We start from the raw sequence: 25,764 nt of genomic DNA on the forward strand, positions 1-25,764 counted from the left end.
AAGGGTAATTGAATGGATTCCAAGAGAAGGCAAGCACAGCAGGGGTGAGAGAAAGTTAGTTGAGCAGATGAAATTAAGTTTGCGGGGATAGGTTGACCACAGCTTGCACAGGACACTGTTAATTGAGAGATATGGGAAAGGCCTGCAGTGGACACGGCACAGTCTGATGATGGGAACTTTTTTTAGATGTTTCTCCTTGCAGAGACATGGAAAGTGATTTGCACAAATCACAGCGTGGGCTTGGGAGACGTCACTGAGAGGGCCAGATACGTAAATGACGAAAGGTTGGAAAGCCTTTTTTTTTTATTGTTCTTCTCGCACTTCAAGAGCAAAGTCACCACTTGCCATCTCTGTGGATTTGAAACCTGGCTCAGATGCATCAGTTAAGCACTTTGCTACCAAAAAGCGGCAGTGTTCTGACCATGTTTTTTGCTGCAGATCATATGGTATTCGGAACACTTCCATGATTTCAAATAAAAAACGAAATTTACTGTTGCAGCCCTTTTCAGAGTGCAATCTGGATTTCTAAATGGCGGGGAAATGCTCAAATCCTTTGATCTTTGTCCAGGAGTGGTGCAAGCCACCCACCATAGAGCCCAACAAGGGGATGGGACAGAACATGAAAGCACGCCTTGGCCCCGCCAGCCATACAGAACCACTATAACCAAATATGTTGCAACTTGTAACTGAGATCAAACTAGGTTACAGCTCCGCCAGAAAGGAAAACCAACAAGGGAATAGGAGCATGGAAGGTTGCAAAAAAAATTGCAAGAAAGAAGATGGGAAAGCAAAGATCTGCAAAGAGGACAAGAAAAAGGAGAGCGCCAATTTGCCATGGTCGGATTAGCTCTGGGATGCTGTCTATGGGAAGCGGGGGCTGAAGTAGTGTGCTGCTTCCACTAAGGCTTTAAAGGTTTGACCACTTGGTGCTGGCTCGACCACCAAGATCCTCTGGACACAGTCAAATGCCATGCACAAATAGACATATCTGGGCCAAGCCAGTGTGGGCTCAGGTAGATTTGTAGCTGATGATGCCTCCACAGGGGCTTTTGCCCGAAACGTATGCTGTGCACAGTGACCTTGATTACAGAGTAAAATCATTTTTTTTATTTTGCATCCCGGGCCATAAAATTGGGCCTCGCCCCATAATTTTTACTTGTGCACCCAAAATGTAGCCCACAGTGCAATGTAGTTTATAAAGACTATATTGAACCCATTTCAAGAAGGCCTCTTCACGTAATTACGTGCCTCTCAATTATCAGAGGCCAGCCCCTTGAAGGCAAGGTACTAGTGTGGTGCCTCAGTGGCATCGAAGAGTTTATTCGTGCCACTTAAAAGTTTTAACATTCATTGCATCTTCATAACGAAAACTGGGATCACAAAGAGAGAGCGCAGGCATGAAAAGTTATCAATACAGACTTCACATGAAACACTTTACTGCACAAAAGGTAGGTTGCCTAGCTTAAATTTCTTGCAGCTCACATCTTTTTATTTTTTTTTCCCTGCATTTGTTTTTTGCGTGCATTACTGCCACAGAACAACATGAGCACATATAGTTTTCATATTGTTGGTAAAACAAACAAATCCCAAAACACCTGTTACGGAGAAAGTTGTCATTTGCTACTATAATACTTATCAGGAATATATGGTAGAGAGATAGTAGGCAGGAACGTAGCAGCCAAGTTTCAGCCTCAAATATCATATGCTATAATAGTAAAACACCAAGAGCCTGAAAAAACAACTCGAGCCTCGGAACCTGGAATACGGTCATCATGCGTGATGCAACCACCCGCTGTAACTCTTCAAAGGCTAACACTAAAGCAGGCAGTCCTACCCAGTGTTGAAACGACTACCCTACAAACAAAAATGGTGCATGCAAGCTGTGCCCCATTAACTGTCTAATGCCTCCGCAATGTCTCTCATGTTGATGTCCTGCGATCTTTGGTAAGACGCAGGTGATGACCTCTGCTGGTGCCATGCAACACTAGAGCCACGGCCAAAGCAGACACTTCTCGGCACACTGCCACGAAGCACAGGTCTTGCTTTCGGCTTCTCCTGCGGAGGCAATGGTGGGAAGTAGGCAAAGCCAGCTGGGTACCTGCAGGGAAATAATAACAAGTAGCAACTGCAAAACACTCAAATTGCAAAACACCCCTGCTTTAACACACACAAGTGGCTATGCAAGGCTAAATCTTGGGCTGCACTCATATGCGAGCAACAAGCATGCAAAAAGCTCAAGTCAGAGGTTTTGAGAAGTGTGCTCCATCATCATCAGTGCTGGAAAAAAAGTTAGCCTGAGTGACCTTCGATCGTCCTTGCCCTACAACCACACTTTTTGCAGAAATATACTGACCTCATCTCACACTCTCTTCCCACTATTGGAATTCACTCAATTAGCCAGCAGGCCATCAGCGTAATTGCAATGTCCCATTTCCAAATTCCGCAAGGACATCCTCAGCTCGAGTTTGTTCTCACACTGCCCTTTTTCCGTCTATCATTTGCCTTTGCATAATCCACTGTGCTGTCCTGAATTCATTTTCAAGCTTTTTCATTAGTCTCCAATTTTAAGCATTGCAGGCGAGCACAAGCAGGATGCAACTGTCATGCACTCTTCTTTGGAGGGGTAAAGCGGAAGCTTGGGAGATGGTTCAACATTATGGGAACAGAGCAAAGCTGTGGACGTGAAGAAGACACAGACAGTGTTCTGTCTGCGTCTTTCGTGCCATACAATGTGTTTACCATGTCTAAGGAGCCAGCGCCACACTGCGGCTGGAGAACACGCAAGAGGTCGCGCATGAAGAAGAGGTGAAGTGGAAGTGGAATGTGACGTAGAGAGCATGCCAAAGACAACAGGAAGAATGTAGTTGGCGACGGATGTCTACCATATCTGCTGGCCTCCCAAGTTCCCAGGCTTGGGCCTCCCGCCGCCCCTGTCCTCCCGCCGCCCCTGTCCTCCCGCCGCCCCTTGGCATCCCGCCGGCCCCGGCTTTCCTGACGGCCCTGCCCCCCAGGCGGCCTCGGCGCTCCCGGTGGCCACGGCCCTCCCGGCGGCCTCGGCTCTCCCAGTGCCCACGGCCCTCTTGGCAGTGTCGGCCCTCCCGACAGCCTTGGCCCTCCCGGTGATCTCGCCTCTCCCGGCGGCCCAGACCCTCCTGGCAGCTCCGCCACTCCAGGCGCCTCCGAATGCCGCTACCTCGCCAGCGTCCTCCTACGTGCACGGCTCGGCGCCAGCGGCAAGGGCGCCACTCGTCACGTTCAAACCAATCGCTCCAACCAATCGCAGGCTGACACATCTTAATCACCTGCCATTCCACGTTCCTCGCTGCACCCCGAAACCTCGGCCGCAGCGCCAGAGCCAGAGTTGCCCACCTGAGCCTCGTCTTCAGACCCCGGACGGCCTGCACGACTCTTGACACATCTTTTCACAAGCCCTGAGGGCTCTCCACTCCGCGGGGGGGTGATGTGGCGACACACTTTGCGCACATTTCCATGCAGCCTCTGCCTTGTTATCATCCGGCCCAGCGTAACACGGCCATGCGCTGGACTGCGTTACCGATAAAGCACACCGCCACCGCTGCGTCACCCGAGGCACGCGTCTCCAACGGCAGCTACATGATCATGTCAGCCACATTATCGCCAATGCCTATCACAAGCTGCGGTACATGAAAAGAAATTTTTCCATAACTACTTCTTCTGTTAAACTAACACTTTATAAATCTTTGGTGCATACTAAGATGGAATATGTTTTGTCAATACGGGACCCCCAAATTAAGTTACTGACATCAGCTATTGAAGCAGAACAATATTGCGCAGCCTGCATTTATTTTTTCCAACTATAACTATACAGCAAGTGTAACTCTCATGAAGCATGCATAACCGCCCCTTGAGGTGCACAGAAAGGTGTCACGACGGACTCTTTAAAATTTACATTCGAATTAAGGTCTAAATAAAGCACTGTTCATCCCACCTACCTACACTTCATCGCGCATTGATCATCCGTATAAGGCCGGAATCCTGCTTTGCCGCACTACTGCTTGCTCGGCATCTTTCATGCCCAGAACGTTATCGGAGTGGAACCAGGTACCGGCAACTTTGAAGAATTCAAAAAGCGGTGAAGGGAACACTTTGCAGTTGATTGAAATATTCCTTTAATTTTTCTTCACACTGTAATCCTGCATAGCCATGGAGCCGATTTTTCATATTTAAGCGTTTTTATTGTTCTTGATATCATTTGTACATTGTTCTTGCCCATTGCATTGTTGTTAGTTGGTTTGAGACTGTTTCTAAACAACATTAACCTTGACATACCGGCTTGTATTGTTCCATTTGTCACCCTAAGATCTTCATTTTGCATTGCATATTTTTTATAGCGATGTTTAATGTGCAGTTCCTTTGTCCCGTAATCCTGTATAATGATGTTGAAATATTTTAATCTACTCACGTTCAGTATTACTGGAAAAACCTGTTAAGAATTGTTCTGATGTTTCACTTTGCAACCGCTCACTCCCTTTTCTAATGCTTTCTGCATGGGCCATCAGGGAACTTGAAATAAATAAATTCAATTTTTTCTATCCTGTCTGGTCATTAAAAAAGCAACATGGGGTTTAACGAGATGCATTCATTGTAAGATATTTTTCTTAGTCCAAGTTTTGTACATGAAACTAAAATGTGGTTTACTGCAAAGTCAGCACCGCACATTTCACAGATAGGTTTGTCTTGTTTTGTCAGTAGGACAAAGCGTGTAAAGTATGTGTGTCCAATGCATAGCAGACATAAAATAACTCCGGTAAAATCTTCCTGATGTCTACATTATTTCCATGCTCCTAAAATGGTTGTTACAGAAATTACTTTGTTGCTTACTAAATCTTCCCATGTACTCTGCCACTGTTTCCTCAGTTGACTATACATAAACTTCAAACAATCCCTGTGCAGTATGTTCACTTGATTTCATCAAATTGTGCTTTTGCAGTACATGCATCTGCTTTCTCATTACCCACAATTCCAACAAGGCCCGGGACCCCGCAGAATTTAATTTATGTTTCTGTCTTGGATTTTAACTGTTATGCATGATGTTTCCTATTATGGGTTCAAAAGCATACCTAGAGTGCAGTGCTGTGAGCATGCTCAGGGAATCAAGAGTAGATGATGCTGTTCTTTACGTTCTTTTTTACTATTTGCTCTACAGCCACACAGGCAGCATAATACTCAGCAGTAAAAACCAATGCACACTGCGAAAGTCGTATCATTCTTTTTCACTTTTGCCTCGAACTACTGCACTTCCAACATGTGTTTCTGTTTTTGTGCCATCCGTGTATTGTAGGTGTCATTTTTCTTACAGTGAGAAGAGTTCTTGCAGTATTGCTCGTGTGGCATTTGGTTTTAGTGTAAACGTGTCAGTGTGAAGTCACATACTGTGAGGGGGGGGGACTGTACCAAAGCAGCAAATGGTCTTGTCTCAATGCAATGTTAGGTACAGCATCTAGTACAGCTAACTCTTCGAGTTTTATTGCTTTGCTCATAATAAATACCTGAAGAAAATATGCAACAAGAAAGGCAAGGGTGTCCTTTTGTCACTTATAAGTTGCGACTAGTTTGCTACATCGAATCTGTCAACACCACTGATGAGGTGCTTATAAAAGTTGCACCTTTCTTATCAATGACAAGAGCTTCATAAAGTTTGCACTTGTGCTGATGGTTCTATCGCCTCAGGATCTGGCATCATCAAAGATGTCAATGCATTTATATTCAGACGCGTGCTTGGTCAGCGTGCTGCCGTATCCAGTTTTTATGGTAATGGCATGTTCTGTTAGGCAGTAATGGATAGTGTCTTGACTGACCTACATAAGATGCTCTGCAAGATGGTGGGATTTTGTAAACCACCTCACTGTCACAAGTGGTGAACTTCTTTTCGTATCGCTTATCACGAAAGCTTGTAGATCACCAAGAAGTCATCGACAAAACAAAGACTGTCACATTGGTGTCGTGCAAGGCTTCCTTTAGTCGACTAAGCTTGTAGATCACCAAGAAGTCATCGACAAAACAAAGACTGTTACATTGGTGTCGTGCAAGGCTTTCTTTAGTCGACTATTGGAATGTGCAAGCAGAAGGTCGCTAAGAAGTGGTGCAACACAGGAGCCAATGCACACTCTCTGCTTCTGAACGCACAGTTAGTCATTAAACGTGACGAATACATAACAAAGGTAGAAGGCAAAGCAGCTAGAGGAACCTATCTGTGTTCTTTCCGCACGCATTCTAGAACTGCCTTGTAACCATTGTTTCGATGCCTTCTCTTACTGTTTCAAACAAGAACGCTTGCGGTAGCGAGCAGTAAAGATGCTAGACGTTAATAGAGAATGCATTCACTCCTGGGCAGGTGCTCTTGAGAAAAGTGGAGACTTAAAGGGGCCCCGAAACACATTATCTGCACATTGTTTTGCCTGCTGGTTGCATAAATGAGTTACAGTGATGCTATTAGCACCGGTCGTACTGCATATACTCCCGTTTTTAATATTTTAATTAGCTCGAAAAAACAAATTGATGGCGCTGACGGTGTCACCATACAGTGGCAGTTTTTAGCAGTGGATATGACAGCGCTGGGCGGGAGCTTGATGATTCGACAAACAGCAAATATAATGCAAATTGTGTTAATAAATGGAGATGCGTTTTGTCAAGTTTTGCATTTTATATTAAGTCAACAAAACCAACTTGTTTGCCTTTAATAAAAGCGCTGTAAAGCAAGTAAAACAAAAATACACCGCCAGAGGCTCTGGCTACTTTTTGTATCGAAGGACATTGTGCCTTTCTGAACACATCCTTCACTTCACTTTATTACCTTAAAGGTCCCCGGGATTGGGGGTGTTACATAAGAGGTGGGTTACATGTGTAAAAGAGATTCATTAAACAAAGAAAACGCTGTTAAATATAGTCTCTAAACAATTCACAAATGTTATTGGACAGGCGATTGCGGCGATGTCGTGTGGAAGGCTGTTCCAGTCCGTGGCTGAACGTGGAAAGAATGACGATGCAACTGTAGCAGTGCGCGTACGAGGCCGGGCAACTTGAAGGGGATGACCAATGCGGGGAGAAATGCGTGCCGGCGGATTGATGTAGGCCGGATGACGAAGTGAGCTGTAATAAAATTTATGAAACAAGCACATACTAGTGATACCATGTCTACAAGCTAGAGATGTTAAGCCTGCCTCTGCTTTTAATGACGATATACTAACATTATATGAATAGCACGAATATATGAATCTTGTGGCTCGACTTTGTACCGATTCTAGGGAATTTGTTAGATAATTTTGGTTAGGGCTCCAAATAGCAGAGGCGTATTCTAATTTGGAACGGACAAGTGATTTGTAGGCAAGTAATTTTACGTTTTGTGGCGCATGGCGTAGATGTCGTTTTAAGAATCCAAGGCTTCTGTTAGCGGATGATATGACTTGTCGCATGCGCGTTCCAGGTTAGATCATTGGACAATGTTACGCCGAGGTATATATAAGTCTGAGTTAATTCTACCGTGACGTGAGAGATTTTATACGAGAAGAGGAGAGGATTACGTTTTCGGTTAAATGACACGAGTTTTCATTTATTGGGGTTTAGTTCCACGAGCCATTGGTTACACCAGTCCTGTATGGTGATTAAATCATTCTGGAGGGCGAACTGATCAGAGGCGTTATTGATTGTGCGATAGATGACACAGTCATCGGCAAAAATACGGACGTTACAAGATACATGTGTTCGTAGGTCATTAATGTATATTAAAAATATTAGTAGGCCAAGGACTGACCCTTGTGGGACACCTGATGTTACGGGAAGAGAACTAGAGGCTTGGTTATTAACATAAACATACTGGTTGCGGTTAGCAAGGAATTCGCTTATCCACTGTAATATGTTAGGATGAAGGTTTAACCATGAAAGTTTTAGTAGCAAGAGTTGGTGAGGTACTTTGTCAAAAGCTTTCGCGACGTCCAGGAATATTGCTTCAGCTTGTAAGTTACAGTCAAGGTTCACATGCAAGTCATGGATGAAAAAAGCCAATTGTGTATCACAGGATAGGTTCTTACGGAAGCCATGTTGGGCAGGATGAAAATAATTAATAGAGTCAAGAAAATTCATTATGTGGGAATAAATGACATGTTCCATGATTTTACATGACACACTTGTTAAAGAGATCGGGTGGTAGTTAAGGGGTGATTCCTTGTAACGTGATTTGAAGAGTGGAACAACCTTCCCCACCTTCCAATCGCTGGGTATGCTACCTGTGGAAAGTGATTGTGCAAAAAGTTTGGATAGATACGCTGCGGAAGCATGGCGAGTATTTTTGAGGAGCTTGGGGGTGATTTCATGAGAACCCGCAGAAGATGACATCTTGATATTTTCAATTCAGTTCAGTTCAGTTTATTACCTTAAAAGTCCCCCGGAGGGGCATTACATAAGGGGTGGGTTTTATACATACAGTAATACACATGATAGAAAATTATTGACAAAAATGGTCATACAAAAGTTGCAAAAACGAAGATGGGCAGGTAGTAGCAACGATTTCGTGGGAAAGGCCGTTCAGGTCGGTGGCAGTTCGGAAGAAAAATGAGGCAGTGAAGGTGGTAGTCCGAGCGCGTGGACGCGCAACTTGAAGTGGATGGCTGGTTCGATAAGATATGCGTGCTGCTGCTGTGATGTATGGCGCTTGATTAAGGGATGAGAAAAAGAGCTTGTGGTACAGTGAAAGGCTGGAAATGCGACGTCGACATAAAAGCGTTGATAAACCTGATTCTGTTTTTAGAGATGAAACGCTGATGTTATACGAGTACGATGCATGAATAAATCTAACAGCGCGATTTTGAACTGATTCTAACGCGTTGGCGAGATATGCTTGGTGCGGGTTCCAGATGGGCGACGCGTATTCATGTTTTGGCCTAACAAGTGATTTATAAGCTAGTAATTTTGCATGTGCTGGAGCGTTTCTAAGATTGCGTTTCAGAAAGCCTAAGGTTTTGTTAGCTGCGGAGATAATGTTAGTGACGTGTGTGCTCCAAGACAAATCATGAGATAGGGTTACTCCTAGGTATTTGTAAGACTGCGCCAGTTCTAGGGGTGTGTTAAGAATTGTGTAAGGGAAGGAAAAGGGACTGCGCCGGCGGGAGAAGGACATGCATTTACATTTGTTGGCATTTAGCGTCATTAGTGAATTATTGCACCATTCTGAAACACTGTTTAGATCGTTCTGGAGAGCAGATTGGTCAGATGTATTATTGATAGTGCGGTAAATGACGCAGTCATCTGCGAACATGCGTATATTGGAAGAAATACGCCGAGGTAAATCATTAATGTACATTAAAAACAACAGAGGACCAAGGACAGATCCTTGGGGCACGCCAGAAGTTACTGGGAGGGGGCTAGATAAATTGTTGTTGACCAAGACCATTTGGGTACGATTAGATAAAAATTCCTGTATCCATATTATAACGTTAGGGTCCAGGTTTAGCAGTTTAAGTTTTAGTAGCAAGCGCTGGTGAGATACTTTATCAAAGGCTTTCGCGAAATCCAGATAGATTGTGTCAGTTTGCACATTAGTGTCCATGTTAGTATGCAAGTCATGAACAAAAAGAGCTAACTGGGTTTCACAAGAGAAACCTTTGCGGAATCCGTGCTGCGAGGGATGAAAAAAGCCGTTACAGTCTAAGAAAGAAATAATTTGAGAGTAGATGACATGTTCCATGATTTTGCATGGCACGCTCGTTAATGAGATAGGTCGATAATTTAATGGAGAGTTTCTGTTACCTGTTTTGTAGACTGGAACGACCTTTCCCACTTTCCAGTCATCCGGCATGGTTCCTGAAGAAAGTGACTGGGAGAACAGTAATGACAAATATGAAGCAACCGTGTGTCTCGTATTCCATAAAACTTTAGAGTTAATACCATCAATGCCAAAAGATGATGATAGCTTTGTCTTCTGTATTATGGATGAAATTCCGTCTTCATAAAATGTGATGCTTGGCATTGTACTTTCCAAATGGACAGTAGGAAGAGAAAAGGGTGTTGCCATTTCTTTTGTGAAAACGGTAGCAAATGCGGAATTGAAAAAGTCAGCACAGTCAGTATCGGTAATAGTTTCTTGTAAATCATTTGTAAAAGTAATAGCGCGTGTTGGGTGAGGGTTTATTACTTGCCAAAACTGTCTTGGGTTAGTACGTAACAAATTTGGAAGTGTAGTAGCATAAAATGAACGTTTTGCGCTGCGGATCGGAGCCAAATATTCACCTACGGCTTCGTAGTAGGTTTGCCATCGAAGTGAGCTGTCGTTGATTTTTAGTTGTCCGATAGAGACGCTTTTTTTTATTTTCTAGTCTTTTTAAGGGTTTAGTGAACCATGGTTTTTGGTTGCTGGTGCGGATTTTGGCAGTTGGTATATATTTCAGAATCGTCTTTTCTTGGGCTAGTTGGTTTTTCATGCTGTAGGTGTTTGCAGCGCACGCGAAACACGGACGTGTGCGCTGCAAACACCTACAGCATGGTATATATTTATTAGCCAAATCATTTAACTTATTCTTAAACATTGTCCAGTTTTTCTGCATCGATTGACAGTGATATGCAGCTTCGAACGCGGGGAAGAAGGCATCAAGTTCATGATTTATCGCGCCATAATTGCCTTTTTCGTAAAGTGTTATAGTTTTCTTTCTAGTCTTATTTGGTGTTACAGGAAAAGCTAAGGTGGCATGAATGATATTATGGTCACTAATTCCTTGCAGATATGTAATGAAAACGAGGGCATCGGGGTTATTAGTGAGAATAAGATCCAGAATGGTTTCACACTCAGGCGTGACGCGCGTTGGCTGTGAAACTAACTGCGTTAAATTAAAGTTCAAACAGATGTCAATGAAGTTCCTTTTCTCTACGGGGCCTATTACTGCGGAAGCAATAATACATATAATAATAATACATATAATGCCGTGTACAGAAAACATGATTGAAGGCATATGCAAACTCGTGTTGGCAGTTGCGGTAGAAGGTGGCATATCAGTTTCGTGTGTGAAGACTGATGAGAAAGCGGTGTTAAAAATATTTGCACATTCCATGGCACTGGTCATCTCGCCACGTGGGTTAGCTAATGTGATGACCGGAGCCTCTTGAGGATTTAGAACTTTCCAGAACTTTCTCGGATTACTTGTTAGGATCTTGGACAGATCAATTAAAAAAAATTGCGTTTGGCATTACGAATAGATAGCAGGTATGTGGATTCGGCTGCGTAATATTTGTTCCAGGCGTATGTGCTCGGGTTGCGTTTTGCTGCACGAAAAAGTCTCTTCTTTTTGTTTTCGAGTGTTTTCAAGAGCTTTGAAACCCATGGTTTGTTGTGACTGGCACGAAATGTGATGGTGGAAATGAACTTCGTGGCGAGTTTGGCAATTTTAGTTTTGAAACTAAGCCAGTTTTCCTCAAGTGATCGATCATCGAAACCCGTATCAAAGTTGAGAAAGAACGCCATCAAATGATTATTAATTACTTCATAATTCCCTCCGTCATAAAAGCAAATTGTTTTACGGAATGTTTGGCATGATTCCGGGATGACAGTGAAAGTAGCGTGTAAAACTTTGTGGTCACTTAATTTCGCGGAGGTAAGTAAGTGATGATAAACTTTCTGGGTGATTAGTTAGAATAAGGTCCAGGATGTTAGAGGATTCATGTGTGACGCGTGTGGGTTCAGTTACTAACCGGGTGAGATTGAAGCTCAAACAAACGTCAACAAAGTTCGTCATTTCGGTGTTGCCTGTCGATGTTAGGTTCAGCCAGTTGATTGATGGATAATTAAAATCACCAAAAAGAAAAATGCGCGCGTTGGGATATTTGCCAGTTATTTGATTTAGACTATCGTTTGACTGTGAAGAAAAGATGGGACTACTGGAGGGGGGGCAGCAGACGCCTAGTATGACGATTTGTGGTACAGAACGACAGATTACCCATAGTAGTTTAAGCTCCGATTGGATGTAAATAACACAAGAAGGCAACAGCTGGTTAGTGGCAATAAGAACACCTCCTCCTCGTGAGCCATTGCGGTCCTTGCGAAAAACGTTAAAATTCGGTAAATCAGCTAAAACTTCCGGATCAATGACGTCGTCTGATAACCACGTTTGTTAGGACGAGTATATTGCTGGCAGATGATGAAACAAGATTACAAATGTGTTCATGCTTTGGGAGGAAACTATGTATGTTGGTAAAGATAATAGAAAAAGAAAGATTTGGCAGTTTACCGCGAAGGCTTTTACGAGGAAGATTAGTAGCACGACGGTAAGTCTTATGCTATGAAATTTCATGTACTGATTGTGATGACTCGTCGAAGGCATAGCGTTTTGAACCGATGCACAAGGTTTTGTAGCGCAAAGAAAATTTAGTGGTAGTAGCCTTGGCAAATTTTACAAAGTGCTTTCGCGCTTCTCGGACAGGGCGTGAAAAGTCCTCCCCTTTGCTGTAATCCGTGCCTTTTAACTTACGGCCGTTTGAAAGAATCAGCTCCTTGGTTTTAAAAAATGTAAATTTGACTATTATGGGTCGAATGCAGTCAGGAGAAGGGCGCCCGAATGGAGCCCTTTCAATTTCTTTGGGGTCAATGGATAAGCTTAAGTGATCACGGCAGAGGTGGAGGACTGTTTCTTCAGATTCGGGGTATGTTTCGGATGCATTCTCATCTTTTATATTCTACAAAATTAAATTGTTACGTCGCGAGCGATTTTTGGCGTCATCCAAACGGGCTTCTATACCTTGGATTTCTTTGGCTGTTTGGGTAGTGTTAGCGCAGATTGTATCCATGTCAGCGCGTAGGGTTACAACATCTTGATAACGATTTTCCAGGGCGGATAACCTGTTACCGAGATCGGAAATAGCTTGTACCGTAGTTGTAAGTTGATTTCTAAGACCTTGGACCTCGACGATTAATTGTGACTGGCCATCAGACAGTTTCTTCAGTTCCTCTAGTACCTTTTCGGGGCCTGGGTTTGATTCAACACCGCCGGCCAAGAGCAACAGGGCACGCATGACACCAGCACATTCAAGGGCAATGGAAAGGCAGCACTGTGGGCTCGGTAGTTGCAGGAGACAGTAGTTGCTCGATGTTATTGTGAAAAAGTACTGCTTACTGACCTGCGTAGCAAAAACAAGCGGGTTTGATGACTGCATCGTGGCACAGCCACCGAGCCCACAGGGCGCCGAACGGGGGTGATGAGTCTTTATAGTCGCTGTCGATGACCATGGGTGCGTCTGGGGGTAGTCGAGGAATAGCAGAGGTGGCACTGCCGGACAGGCTGAAGCCGCAGTTGTGAGTCAGCGCTGTGTGTTGTGTCTCCTCTTCTTTGTCCCGTCTGTCGTGCTGTTATGGATCATCGTCAGCACCAACTCGCCCAACAACTGGTTTTGTTAGAAAGACTAGCCACCCTGTATACGCAATGCCCTCAACCATGCCAGAAGCTTGGAAGAATGCAAACATAATCTTAATTCATAAGAAAGGAGACGCCAAGGACATGAAAAGTTAAGACCGATCAGCTTAATATGCCTTACTTTACAAGGTATTTACTAAGGTAATCATTAATACAGTCAGGGCAACCTTAGGCTTTAATCAGCCAAACGATCAGGCAGGCTTTCCTTAAGGATATTCCACAATACACCATTTCACACTATCAATGAGGTGATAAAGAAATGTACAGAATACAACCAAGCCCTATATATAGCCTTTATTGATTACGAGAAAGCATTTGACTCAATGGAAACCTCGTCAGTCATGAAGGCATTACAGAATCAGCATGTAGAAGAGCCTTTCGTAAAGATACTGGAAGATGTCTGCAGCAACTGCACAGCTACCAAAGTCAGCAATAAAATTCCAGTAAGGTAGGGTGTCGGGCAGGGAGACACGATCCCACCAATGCTATTCACCGCCCACTTACAGGAGGTCAAGAAGTACTTTGATTTGGGCTAGTTGGTTCATATCTTGAAAGAAGTCAGGACGGCGCTAAAACGACAAAGACAAAGAGGCACGAACACAACAGGACGGGCGCCAACTTGCAACTGAAGTTTATTGCACCAAACCCCTACATTTTATGCAACAACTGAGCCGTATCACAACAAGCTTATCACACAACAAAACGCAATTTCTTCAATAGTCAGAACATCGGAAGTAGGCGCTACTTTTACAGACCAGAGACGCCTTCTGCACTATCCACTTGATAACAGCATTATTCTTACTTTATAAGTCCCCAGATTAAATGATTGCGCAACCCACATGAAAGCAATTGATCATCCAAATGATACACACACGCTTTGGCAAGGAAACCAGCGCGCAAACTCAACAATCGTGATTTAACACAAAGAGTGAAAATGAAAGAATGACCAACAACAAACGCGGAAAATTTGGTGGACATGAAAACTTAAACCTTTGGGGGAACCTCCCAGCGTCAATGTACTATATTTATCGTCAAAAATTAAAAACCTTTGAGAAAACCCTTAGCGTCAAAGTGCTACAATATTGGTTTCTACACAAACGTCTTTTCGGTCGATAAAACACATCGATGAAAAACAATGTATGCAGAAAACTTGCAAACGTTGAAACCTAAAGACAGCCTTCGAGAAACGCCACCTCAGCGTCACTAATTGAAATGGACGGACTAACACATGCGCTTCCCGCTTTCTTAATAAAAAATGCCTCCACAACTTCTCGCTCAAATCTGTCTTTACCGCTCTTCAAAAAAGTTGTTTTGCACAGATCCGGACTACACCCCTTGCACGTCTTGCAGTGATCTGCAAGGAAACTTCCATGATGTTGGCGCACATTCCGCAAGTGTTCACTGGCACGTTCATTAAAACAGCAACCGGTTTGCCCTACGTAAACTAAACCGCAGCTTAGAGGAATCTGATATACAACTTGTGATCTGCATTTCGTGAACAGTTTTTGATGTTTAATAGGGCAAACCGGTCGTTTCTTATCCGGTTTTGACATTGTGCAAATCTTTGACAACTTTGATGGGGCCGAGAACACAACCTGCACCTGATGTTTGCTTGCGACTTTTTTTATACCATGGGACACCTTATGCATGTACGGAATCACAGGGACCAATTTTTTTGCTTCCGGAAGTTTCTCTTTTTACAAGTTTACAATTCTAAACTTGTAAAAAGAGCAATAATCGCTAATTCCCTTCAGAATGCCTTAAGAAAGTCGTGCCATCACACGATGTCTATGAGCTTCGGCGCCCAAATTCAGAGGTTGCACGAAGCGGGTTACCCGCCCCATTTGATTTTGGCTGTTTCTGAAATGTTAATCCAGAAATTCAAGCGGCCTTGTGATGAGAAACTTCCGGAAGCAAAAAAATTGGTCCCTGTGATTCCGTACATGCATAAGGTGTCCCATGGTATAAAAAAAGTCGCAAGCAAACATCAGGTGCAGGTTGTGTTCTCGGCCCCATCAAAGTTGTCAAAGATTTGCACAATGTCAAAACCGGATAAGAAACGACCGGTTTGCCCTATTAAACATCAAAAACTGTTCACGAAATGCAGATCACAAGTTGTATATCAGATTCCTCTAAGCTGCGGTTTAGTTTGCATAGGGCAAACCGGTCGCTGTTTTAATGAACGTGCCAGTGAACACTTGCGGAATGTGCGCCAACATCATGGAAGTTTCCTTGCAGATCACTGCAAGACGTGCAAGGGGTGTAGTCTGGATCTGAGCAAAACAACTTTTTTGAAGAGCGGTAAAGACAGATTTGAGCGAGAAGTTGTGGAGGCATTTTTTATTAAGAAAGCGGGAAGCGCATGTGTTAGTAGGCCGTCCATTTCAATTAGTGACGCTGAGGTGGCGTTTCTCGAAGGCTGTCTTTAGGTTTCAACGTTTGCAAGTTTTCTGCATACATTGTTTTTCATCGATGTGTTTTATCGACCGAAAAGACGTTTGTGTAGAAACCAATATTGTAGCACTTTGACGCTGAGGGTTTTCTCAAAGGTTTTTAATTTTTGACGATAAATATAGTACATTGACGCTGGGAGGTTCCCCCAAAGGTTTAAGTTTTCATGTCCACCAAATTTTCCGCGTTTGTTGTTGGTCATTCTTTCATTTTCACTCTTTGTGTTAAATCACGATTGTTGAGTTTGCGCGCTGGTTTCCTTGCCAAAGCGTGTGTGTATCATTTGGATGATCAATTGCTTTCATGTGGGTTGCGCAATCATTTAATCTGGGGACTTATAAAGTAAGAATAATGCTGTTATCAAGTGGATAGTGCAGAAGGCGTCTCTGGTCTGTAAAAGTAGCGCCTACTTCCGATGTTCTGACTATTGAAGAAATTGCGTTTTGTTGTGTGATAAGCTTGTTGTGATACGGCTCAGTTGTTGCATAAAATGTAGGGGTTTGGTGCAATAAACTTCAGTTGCAAGTTGGCGCCCGTCCTGTTGTGTTCGTGCCTCTTTGTCTTTGTCGTTTTAGCGCCGTCCTGACTTCTTTCAAAAAAAATTACAGGAGGTATTCCGAGGCCTGAATTGGGAACAGTCAGGGAGTAGAGTTAATGGAGAATACCTAAATCATCTGCCATTTGCAGATGACATTGACTGCCTCAGTCACCCAGAAGATGAACTGCAAGGGATGATAAATGAGAGACAGGCAGAGCAGAACAGCGGGTCTTAAAATTAACATACAGAAAACCAAACCAATGTTCAACAGTCTAGCAAGGAAACAGCAGGTCACAATTGGCAGAGAAGTGCTGGAAGTGTAAAGGAATACGTCCTTAGGACAGGAACTGACAGCTGATCCGGATTATGAGAGGGAAATAACTAGAAGAATAAGAATGGGGTGGAGGCATATGGCAGGTTCTCTCCGATCATGAATGGCAGTTTACCAACATCCCTCGAGAGAAAAGTATACAACAGCTGTATCTTACCTAACGTGGCAGTCTGGGCATGTTGGTGATTCATGCTGTAAATGTACAGCGCGAATAAAGACGAGGACACAAGGAAGACACATGGAACACACGAGCGCTGACTTGCAACATTTTATTTCGAAACTCGGACCAGTATTTATAGCTGAAAAAACGGGCAATTGTCACACATGCGCAGTAGGTGACCCATTCATATGTTGGGGCAAATATAACAGCTCCTTACCAGTAAGAGCAATAGATGGCTTGGCCACGCAGGACCCACCCAACCAGTCTATCATTTCAGCCTCTATTACCTCTCGAGTCAGTTGGCAAATGTTTTTGGCGATAACAGAGCAATCTTGGTAAGCGGCCTGACACACAAACTCTTCATCTGAATCGCTATCTTTTTCATCTTTACTGCTTTCCTTACATTTCCTACAGTGTGTGTCCAGAAACCCTCCTCGCTGTCGTTCAAACATCTATTGCTTTGTCCTACATAGCGCTTCCCACATTTCAAAGGAATGCTGTAGACAATCGAATGCGTACATTCTACGAACTTTGTTCGGTGCTTCTTTTTGCAGTTCTGATTCTTTGAATCACTGGGTCTGGACAATTTACATAATTTTTGCAGCTTATCGAGGGCAGAGAAAAGAACTTTTATGTTCCCCCCTTCGCCGATCTTTTTTAGGCGATGAGACAGGACATGAATGTACGGGATCACAGCAATTTGAAGGCGGTAGTGACGTACGAGTCTCTCTTGTGCACAGGCGCTTAAGAAAGGTTTCCGCAACACTGATCAAAACATGAGTAGGATAGCCCGCGGCTCTGAGACGAAGGATCTGTTCACTGAATCTAGTAGCCATTAGCTCAGGACTAGATTTACAAAGCGCATTTTTCAAGCATAACCCTACAATTCCCCTCTTTACCAGTTTGGAATGTGCGGAGCCAAATGGAAGCAGTGGCTTGTTAGCGCGTGGCTCGTACTTCCAGTAGATCTGTGCGTTACGAAATAAAAGCCTGATATCGAGAAATCGAATACTATCATCAGAAGGCATCTCGTGCGTTAATTCTAGAGGCGACAAGCCTGCACGTAAGAAGGTGAGTGAGTTAGTAGCTAGTACTTCAAGAGAGTCCGAACTGCAGTCAAGGAATATTAGAAAATCATCAACATACCTAAAAATCTTGGCTACTTTAAAATTTGGTAGGCAGCTACAAAAGGCTTTGTCAAGATGAGCTAAAAATAAATCACCAAGAACCGGGGCAACACAGGAGCCAATAGAAATTCCCTCTTTCTGCAGATATGGGTGGCCATCCCATTGGATAAAAGTTGACCGAAGATAGAACTTAAGAAGTTCGAAGAAGCCACTGCTTGACATTCCAGTTTCATTCATAAAAGCTACGTTTCCGAATATATCAATACAGTCCTGGACACAAGAGAGCAAGCCTGACTGTGGCAACGAAAAGAAAAGATCCTTTATGTCTACTGAGAATGCCCTGCATCACTGCAAACAGCCTTGGCAAGTAATACCTGGTAATACCCAAGTACTTGGTGTGGGACACATTAAGCAAATACGTACCATTTAAGGTTAGAAATAAGTTACTTCAGCTAATATTCTTTTTCTTTGAGTGAAATAATTGCAGCGATGGCGTAGAGGTAGAACATCCGCCTCGCATGCAAGAGGACCGGGGCTCAAATCCTGGTGCCGCGCAATTCTCCACCGGGTTTAAAAAAAAAAATCCGCGTGTCGATGGAATTGCATAACCAGGCCTGGAGTGCGGCCTGATCTTGGTGACCAGAACCGACAACGCACTCTCTCACCAGAGAAGGATTTGGCCACCCTGGTGTAGTACTTGGCCACAACCTTCTATGATCAAACCAATTAACCCTCGGCCCTCAGTCCCCAGCGGCTGCGGAGCAACTGACCACGGCGGCGGTCAGACCTGTGACGCAGTGGAGGGTGCTAAGAATCTCTGGCTCCGGACAGGCCACGATTGGAATCTGAACCTGGCAACGTTTAACGCTAGAACTTTATCTAGTGAGGCTAGCCTAGCAGTGCTGTTCGAGGAACTAGCGGGAATTAAATGGGATGTGATAGGGCTTAGCGAAGTTAGGACAGGTCAGGCGTATACAGTACTAAAAGACGGACACATACTGTGCTATCGCGGATTAGAGGATAGACGAGAACTAGGTGTGGGATTCCTCATCAATAAGAATATAGCTGGCAACGTAGAGGAGTTCAATAGTACTAACGCGAAGGCAGCAGCTATAGTAATTAGGCTGAATAGGAGGTACAAGCTGAAAGTAGTGCCTACGCACCCACATCCAGCCATGATGACCAGACCGTTGAAAGTCTCTATGAGGACGTAGAATCGGCAATGAATAAAGTAAAATCGCAGTACACTGTACTGATGAGCGACTTCAATGCAAAGGTGGGCAAGAAGCAGGCTGACGACCACGCAGTAGGTGTCGGGGTTGTTGGCCTCAGTTCAGCCAGACCCAGATTGTTGGAAGAAGGAAGGGGCAGCTTGAGAGAGAGATTATGGAGGCCATTGCCATCTTGCGCTCGCAACCGGATGAATGCGTTAGTTCGCCTTCGGTTTCCATCCTCCAAAAAGAACTGGGTTTCCTTGACAGGTAACAGGTTGGGCTGCTTCCTTTTGACGTTCTTTTCTTCCTTTGTCTTGTGGTTTTCATGCTTCCACATGCGGTCCACAGTTTTTTAACACTTCTGATATCTGTAGATTGTGACTGGCATGATGAGCATTGCATAACGTTTTAAAGTCTGATTTCTGTAGATTGTGACTCGCATATCTTTCATGTGCATTGTTGTCAGTTAGGTTTTGTTATCTGTTGCTTTTCATTCCCTTTTTTACCTGATTGTAGGAACACATGTGCCTCTGTCTTTATAAAGCCATGAAGTTTCAAATAAAATTTTAGTTGCAAGTACCGCCCTGTGTCGTCTTCTTTCTCTGTCCCGTGTCCGCTGCGGTGTCTAGCTCCTTCGTGGCTATGGGATAGGCTCTAGAAATAGCAGGGGAGAGTTATTAGTCGAATTCGCGGATAGAAATAATTTACGGATCATGAATACCTTCTTCCGCAAACGAGAAAACAGAAAGTGGACCTGGAAGAGCCCCAATGGTGAAACTAAAAATGAAATCGACTTCATACTATGCGCTAAACCTGGCATCATTCAGGATGTGGTCATCCTCGGAAAGGTGCGTTGTAGCGACCACACAATGGTAAGGTCTAAAATTAGCTTAGACTAGAAGAGGGAACGGAAGAAGCTAGTGAAGAAGAAGACCATTAACGAGTTAGCCGTAAGAGGGAAAGCACAGGAGTTTAGGATAGCGCTGCAAAACAGATATTCGGCTTTAACTGAGGAAGATGATCTTGATGTTCATTCAATGCACGATAATCTGACATCAATAATTACGGAGTGCGCAGTAGAAGTAGGCGGTAGGACAGTTCGAAAGGATACCGGGAAGCTATCTCAGGTGACGAAAGATCTGATTAAGAAGCGCCAAAGCATGAGGGCGCCTAACCCTACCGACAGAAAAGAGCTAACAGAGCTATCAAAGCTAATAAATAAGCGCAAGGTAGCCGACATAAGAATATGGAGAGAATCGAGCATGCTCTAAAGAACGGAGGTAGCCTAAAGGCAGTGAAGAGGAAACTAGGCATAGGTAAAAACCAGATGTATGCATTAAGAGACAAGCAGGGCAATGTCATTAGCAATATGGATAAGATAGTCAACGTAGCCGAAGAGTTCTATACAGACCTGTACAGTAGCCAATGTAATCAGAGTGTTAATGAGAAAGACAGCAGTGCACAACAATGCGTCATCCCACCTGTAACGAAAGATGAAGTAAAGAAAGCCTTAGAAGCAATGAAAAGGGGAAAAGCAGCTGGGGAGGATCAGGTAACAGCAGATCTGTTGAAGGATGGAGGGGAAATCGTGCTAGAAAAACTAGCCACCCTGTATACGCAATGCCTTCTGACCTCGACTGTACCAGAAGCTTGGAAGAATGCAAACATTATCTTAATTCATAAGAAGGGAGACGCCAAGGACTTGAAAAATTACAGGCCGGTCAGCTTACTATCCGTTGCCTACAAAGTATTTACTAAGGTAATCGCTAATAGAGTCAGGGCAACGTTAGACTTTAATCAACCAAATGATCAGGCAGGCTCTCGTAAAGGATATTCCACAATAGATCATATTCACACTATCAATCAGGTGATAGAGAAATGCGCAGAATATAACCAACCTCTATATATAGCTTTCATTGATTACGAGAAAGCATTCGACTCAGTGGAAACCTCAGCAGTCATACAGGCATTGCGTAATCAGGGGGTAGAAGAGCCTTATGTCAAAATACCGGAAGATATATATAGCAACTGCACAGATACTATAGTCCTCCATAAAGTCAGCAATAAAATTCCAATAAGGAAGGGCGTCAGGCAAGGAGACACGATCTCGCCAATGCTGTTCAGCGCATGTTTACAGGAGGTATTTCGAGGCCTGAACTGGGAGTAGTTGGGAATAAGAGTAAATGGAGAATACCTAAATAATCTGCGATTCGCTGATGACATTGCCTTGCTCAGACACTCGGGAGGTGAACTGCAAATCATGATCAATTATTTAGACAGGCAGAGCAGAACGATGGGCCTAAAAATTAACATGCTGAAAACCAAGGTAATGCTCAACAGCCTAGCAAGGGAACAACAGTTCACAATTGGCAGCGAGAGCCTAGAAGTTGTGACGGAATACGTCTACTTAGGGCAGGTAGTGACAGTTGATCCGGATCATGAGAGGGAGATAACTAGAAGGATAAGAATGGGGTGGAGCGCATATGGCAAATTCTTGCAGATCATGAGTGGCAGTTTACCAATTTCCCTCAAGAGGAAAGTGTACAACAGCTTAATCTTACCGGTACTCACCTACGGGGCAGAAACGTGGAGGCTAACGAAAAGAGTTCAGCTTAAGTTAAGGACAACGCAGTGAGCCATGGGAAGAAAAATGATAGGTGTAACCTTAAGAGACCGGAAGCGGGCAGAGTGGGTGAGGGAACAAACACGGGTTAATGACATTCTAGTCGAAATCAAGAGAAAGAAATGGGCTTCGGCAGGGCATGTAATGCGAAGGCAAGATAACCGCTGGTCCTTAAGGGTAACGGAGTGGATTCCAAGAGAAAGTAAGCGTAGCAGGGGGTGGCAGAAGGTTAGGTGGGCGGATGAGATTAAGAAGTTTGCAGGCAACAGGTGGATGCAGCTGGCAAAGGATAGGGTTAATTGGAGAGACATGGGAGAGGCCTTTGCCCTGCAGTGGGTGTAGTAAGGCTGATGATGATGATGACCTGGTAATGATACACAAAACATATCGAAGGAATGCATCTTCGATACCGGCCATGCCTGCTTATGAAGAGCAGATTGATGCGAAAAGTAAAAGCCATAACAGCACCACCATCAAGCACAACATTGGCTTTTTCTGTAGTGACACAGTTACACCCCTCTGAACACAGGGGGAGATGCGTGCCATGGAAAACAGTTGACTAGTATAGACAGCAATGAATGCAGCCCACTATAAGGTCCGTAGGTATGTCAGGTTTGGTAATCCTTGGAAGGTCCCACAATACAGACAGAGCTGTTATAGCAGAAGATGAAATCGAGGACTTGTGTGGGAGCAGAATGAACTCTCACACAGTGAACTCTCAATAATCAACTCGAAGGGGGCTGGAAATTTGAATTATTTAGTGTGTGAATAAAGAGAAGCCTTTTATTACACTTGATATTGATGGATTAAACTTCCACTTGTAATTAACGAAAGTACACTAAACTTTAATGAAGAGTTTATAGACTGTACCCTGGAAGCTGAACCATGGCAGGACATTTAGTACCTAGCACAGATTGTCCTTAAAGGGGCTGCAAAACACCGCTTGAACGGATGCCGATTACACTTGAGATGGATTCTTTATGTCACACAGATGCTGACTCAAAAAGAATTACGAGAATCGAGGCATAGGAACGGGAGTTATTCAATGAAGAAATTTCAAAATACAAGCAAGCAAAATGCTGCCCTCAACTCGATTTTTCGTAGCTTCCCATTCCCATTTCATTCTGCCAATGGCGACACTTAATGTGACCAATCAAAACAGCCTATCTGAGCATGTGGCGGAAGTTTGCACTCCATGGTTGCCTGTTCTCTGTAACTCGTTCATGCCAAGGCTGGCAGCGCGCGCCGTTTGCATGGTTACAACAGCCATGTGAACGCCCAGCTGACCCAGCGATGATTCACCGTCACGTCGACGGCGCAGAAGGGAACACTGATCAGTGATGCTCCCTTGCTTACGGATCCGAACTCGAGCGCGAGATACTGTGTTGGTGTGATAGCCTGCGCAAAATATCAGACACATTTAGCACAGCACGTACCGCTACTGCTTATCGCCAACCATTGCTCGTCGCTGCTAGCGCGCTGGTTGGTCACGGCCAGTAAGGAGCGCGCGCTGTTGATGGGAACGTGGCGCCATCTGGCGCCGCCGCCCGGTGATCCTCCGCAAGCTGACGATGCGCTCTGCCTGCTAAATGTGAAGCGAACGCATCCTTCCTTGGGACTGAAACGAACGCTTATAGAGTGCAATGGCTCGATCGGATCGATTTCGCAAAGCCGCTCTCGGATACATAGAGAGTAGCCATAAGTGATGTGTGCTAGGTCGTAGGATGTTTACAGAGAGGCGCAAAGTCCTTCGATGCAAAAAGTAGCCAGAGCCTCTGGTGGTGTATTTTTGTTTTACTTCATTTACAGTGCTATCTCGGGCAAACAAGTTGGGTTTGTTAATATAATATAAAACAAAAACTTGACAAAACGTATCTCTAGTTATTAACACAATTTGCAGCATATTTACTCTTTGCCCAAACATCAAGCTCGCTATAAGTGATGTCATATCCGCTGCTAAAAACCGCCACTGTATGGTGACACCGTCAGTGCCACGAATTTGTTTTTGGGAGCTAATTAAAATATTAAAAACCGCAGTATACGTGGCACGACTGATCATAATAGCATCACTATAACTCAATCTATGCAACCAACAGGCAAAACAATGCACTGAAAATGTGTTTCGGGGCCCCTTTAAGTCTTCAGAAACTTAAGTGTGATTGAGCACTATGATATTGGCAGGCCATGTTCTTGTCATTCAATAAAAACAGCATCGTGAGCACGGTGGTATTACTTTTGATGGCATGTAGCGAAATTTGGTATTGTGAAAGTTTTCAAGGCAACACATGGCCAAACCACATATTGCTCGACTAGTTTCAACATGACTTTCACTGCACTACTTATGCAACTTCACTTTAAAAAGAGGCGCTTTGGCCGTTGCATCAAATTAATACTTAACAGAAATGGCATCCCTTACAACCAAATGGCATTTATAAGTTCATTGGGTTGGTATGCAAGACAATGGGATGAAATGGACCGAACAATGTGCACCTATAATAGTCTATGAAGGCAAGCCAGAAGAGGTGTTAGTCACCGCGGCGGTCATATTTTGATGGAGGCGAAATGCTAGAGGGCTGTGCACTGTGCAATGTCAGTGCACGTTAAAGAACCCCAGGTGGCCGAAATTATCTGGAGCCCTTCACTAGGGTGTCTCTCATAGTCAGACTTGCTTTGGGATGTGAAACCCCATAAACCAGGTCAGATGTGTTGAAAGCCCAGATTACGCACACTGAAATAAACATATGTAGTCCAAAGAAGCACCTTGTATAATCAGCTCGTGGTTCTTTCAGCATTCATATTTTACACAAAACAATACACAAAACCGACATGGGACAAAAGAAACAGACAGGGGTGCCCGTTTCTTTCTGTATACAGTTTTGTGCACATTGTTTCAAGAAGTAGCATGCAACATAAGCAATGGCTTGACAAGGCTGATCCTCTCTGCCACTACAAATAAGGAAACCAATGAACATGCATTGGCCTCCTGCACAGCGACAATCCTTAGCAAAAGACATTGCAGAGCCATGCAAAACTTTACGACTCGCGTTTCAGTACACGATCCCCTGACACAGAAGTCCTTCTGGGCGCAAGGGCTGGAAGTTAAATTGGGGGGCTTGCAGGAATGACAAGACAAGACAATGAAAAAGACAGTATCCACGCAAAAAAGCGCCGCATGCGAAGCCCTTAAATCTGTGGGAGTTAAGAAAGGGGCATCCTCACCGATGAAGGCAGACACTGACCTGTGCACTTCCACGGCGTGCTGCTTGCGGTCGGAGACGCTAGCGAAGCGCTCCACGCAGCCTTCAACCACACACTGATACTTGAGGCGGTCGGCCGCCGCGAACAGGGGGTCGTGCGACTCGGCGATGTGCAGCTCAAGCAGATGCACCGTGGGCAGTGATGTGTGGCACTGGACACACGCCAGGCGGTGGCGGTTGGCGTAGTGACCCTCGAAATCGCGCACGCTGTCGAATACTCGCGGACACGAGCACTGCAGCGTCCCACCGTATCGGCGCTGCAGCGCGTCAGGGTCGCAGTCATCGTCGAGAACAGTAAGTTTGCTACTGGCGTATCGTGCGCACAGGTCTACACCTTCGGCGAGGAGGATTCGTACTTGGTCAACCGAGAGCGGTTCACTCGTCGACACGTTCATGCTGGAGGTGCGGACGTCAGTGGGATCTACGCGCTTATGCTTCCGTGCTGATTTCTCGTAGCAACGGCCGCATCAACCGTCGGACCAGTTGCTCGCTCCAATCTACCTCGCTTCTCGTCGCACTGCCCGAATCAAGCTCGCTGCGCAATGGAAGCGACGCCTTTTATAGCTGAGGTCGTCGGGCTGCTGATGATGACGGCAGAGGCGGAACCTGGCGGTACGACCAAACGACGCACCTTTT

The 25,764-nt window shown here is 44.5% G+C and overlaps 1 protein-coding gene across 4 annotated transcripts; it reads right to left on the reverse strand.

Annotated features, from left to right (window-relative positions):
* Nucleotides 1–1,084: 1,084 nt before the first annotated feature.
* On the reverse strand, nucleotides 1,085–25,711 carry l(2)k10201 (zinc finger protein 511 lethal (2) k10201). Of its 4 annotated transcripts, XM_077664540.1 has the most exons (3): nucleotides 25,111–25,675; nucleotides 9,781–9,847; nucleotides 6,799–7,128 (listed from the first exon to the last, which is right to left on the reverse strand). In XM_077664540.1, the coding sequence occupies exons 1-3, from the start codon at nucleotides 25,521–25,523 to the stop codon at nucleotides 6,916–6,918; spliced, it is 693 nt and encodes a 230-aa protein (XP_077520666.1). In that variant the 5' UTR covers nucleotides 25,524–25,675; the 3' UTR covers nucleotides 6,799–6,915. The 4 variants fall into 4 exon arrangements, with proteins under 4 accessions (XP_077520668.1, XP_077520669.1, XP_077520667.1 ...); XM_077664542.1 differs by lacking the exons at nucleotides 6,799–7,128; nucleotides 9,781–9,847 and adding an exon at nucleotides 1,085–2,098 and having other exon boundaries at nucleotides 25,111–25,711; XM_077664543.1 differs by lacking the exons at nucleotides 6,799–7,128; nucleotides 9,781–9,847 and adding an exon at nucleotides 1,785–2,098 and having other exon boundaries at nucleotides 25,091–25,675.
* Nucleotides 25,712–25,764: the final 53 nt, after the last annotated feature.

This window comes from Amblyomma americanum, chromosome 5, assembly GCF_052857255.1.
Source record: "Amblyomma americanum isolate KBUSLIRL-KWMA chromosome 5, ASM5285725v1, whole genome shotgun sequence".
NCBI classification, from domain to species: Eukaryota; Metazoa; Arthropoda; class Arachnida; order Ixodida; family Ixodidae; genus Amblyomma; species Amblyomma americanum.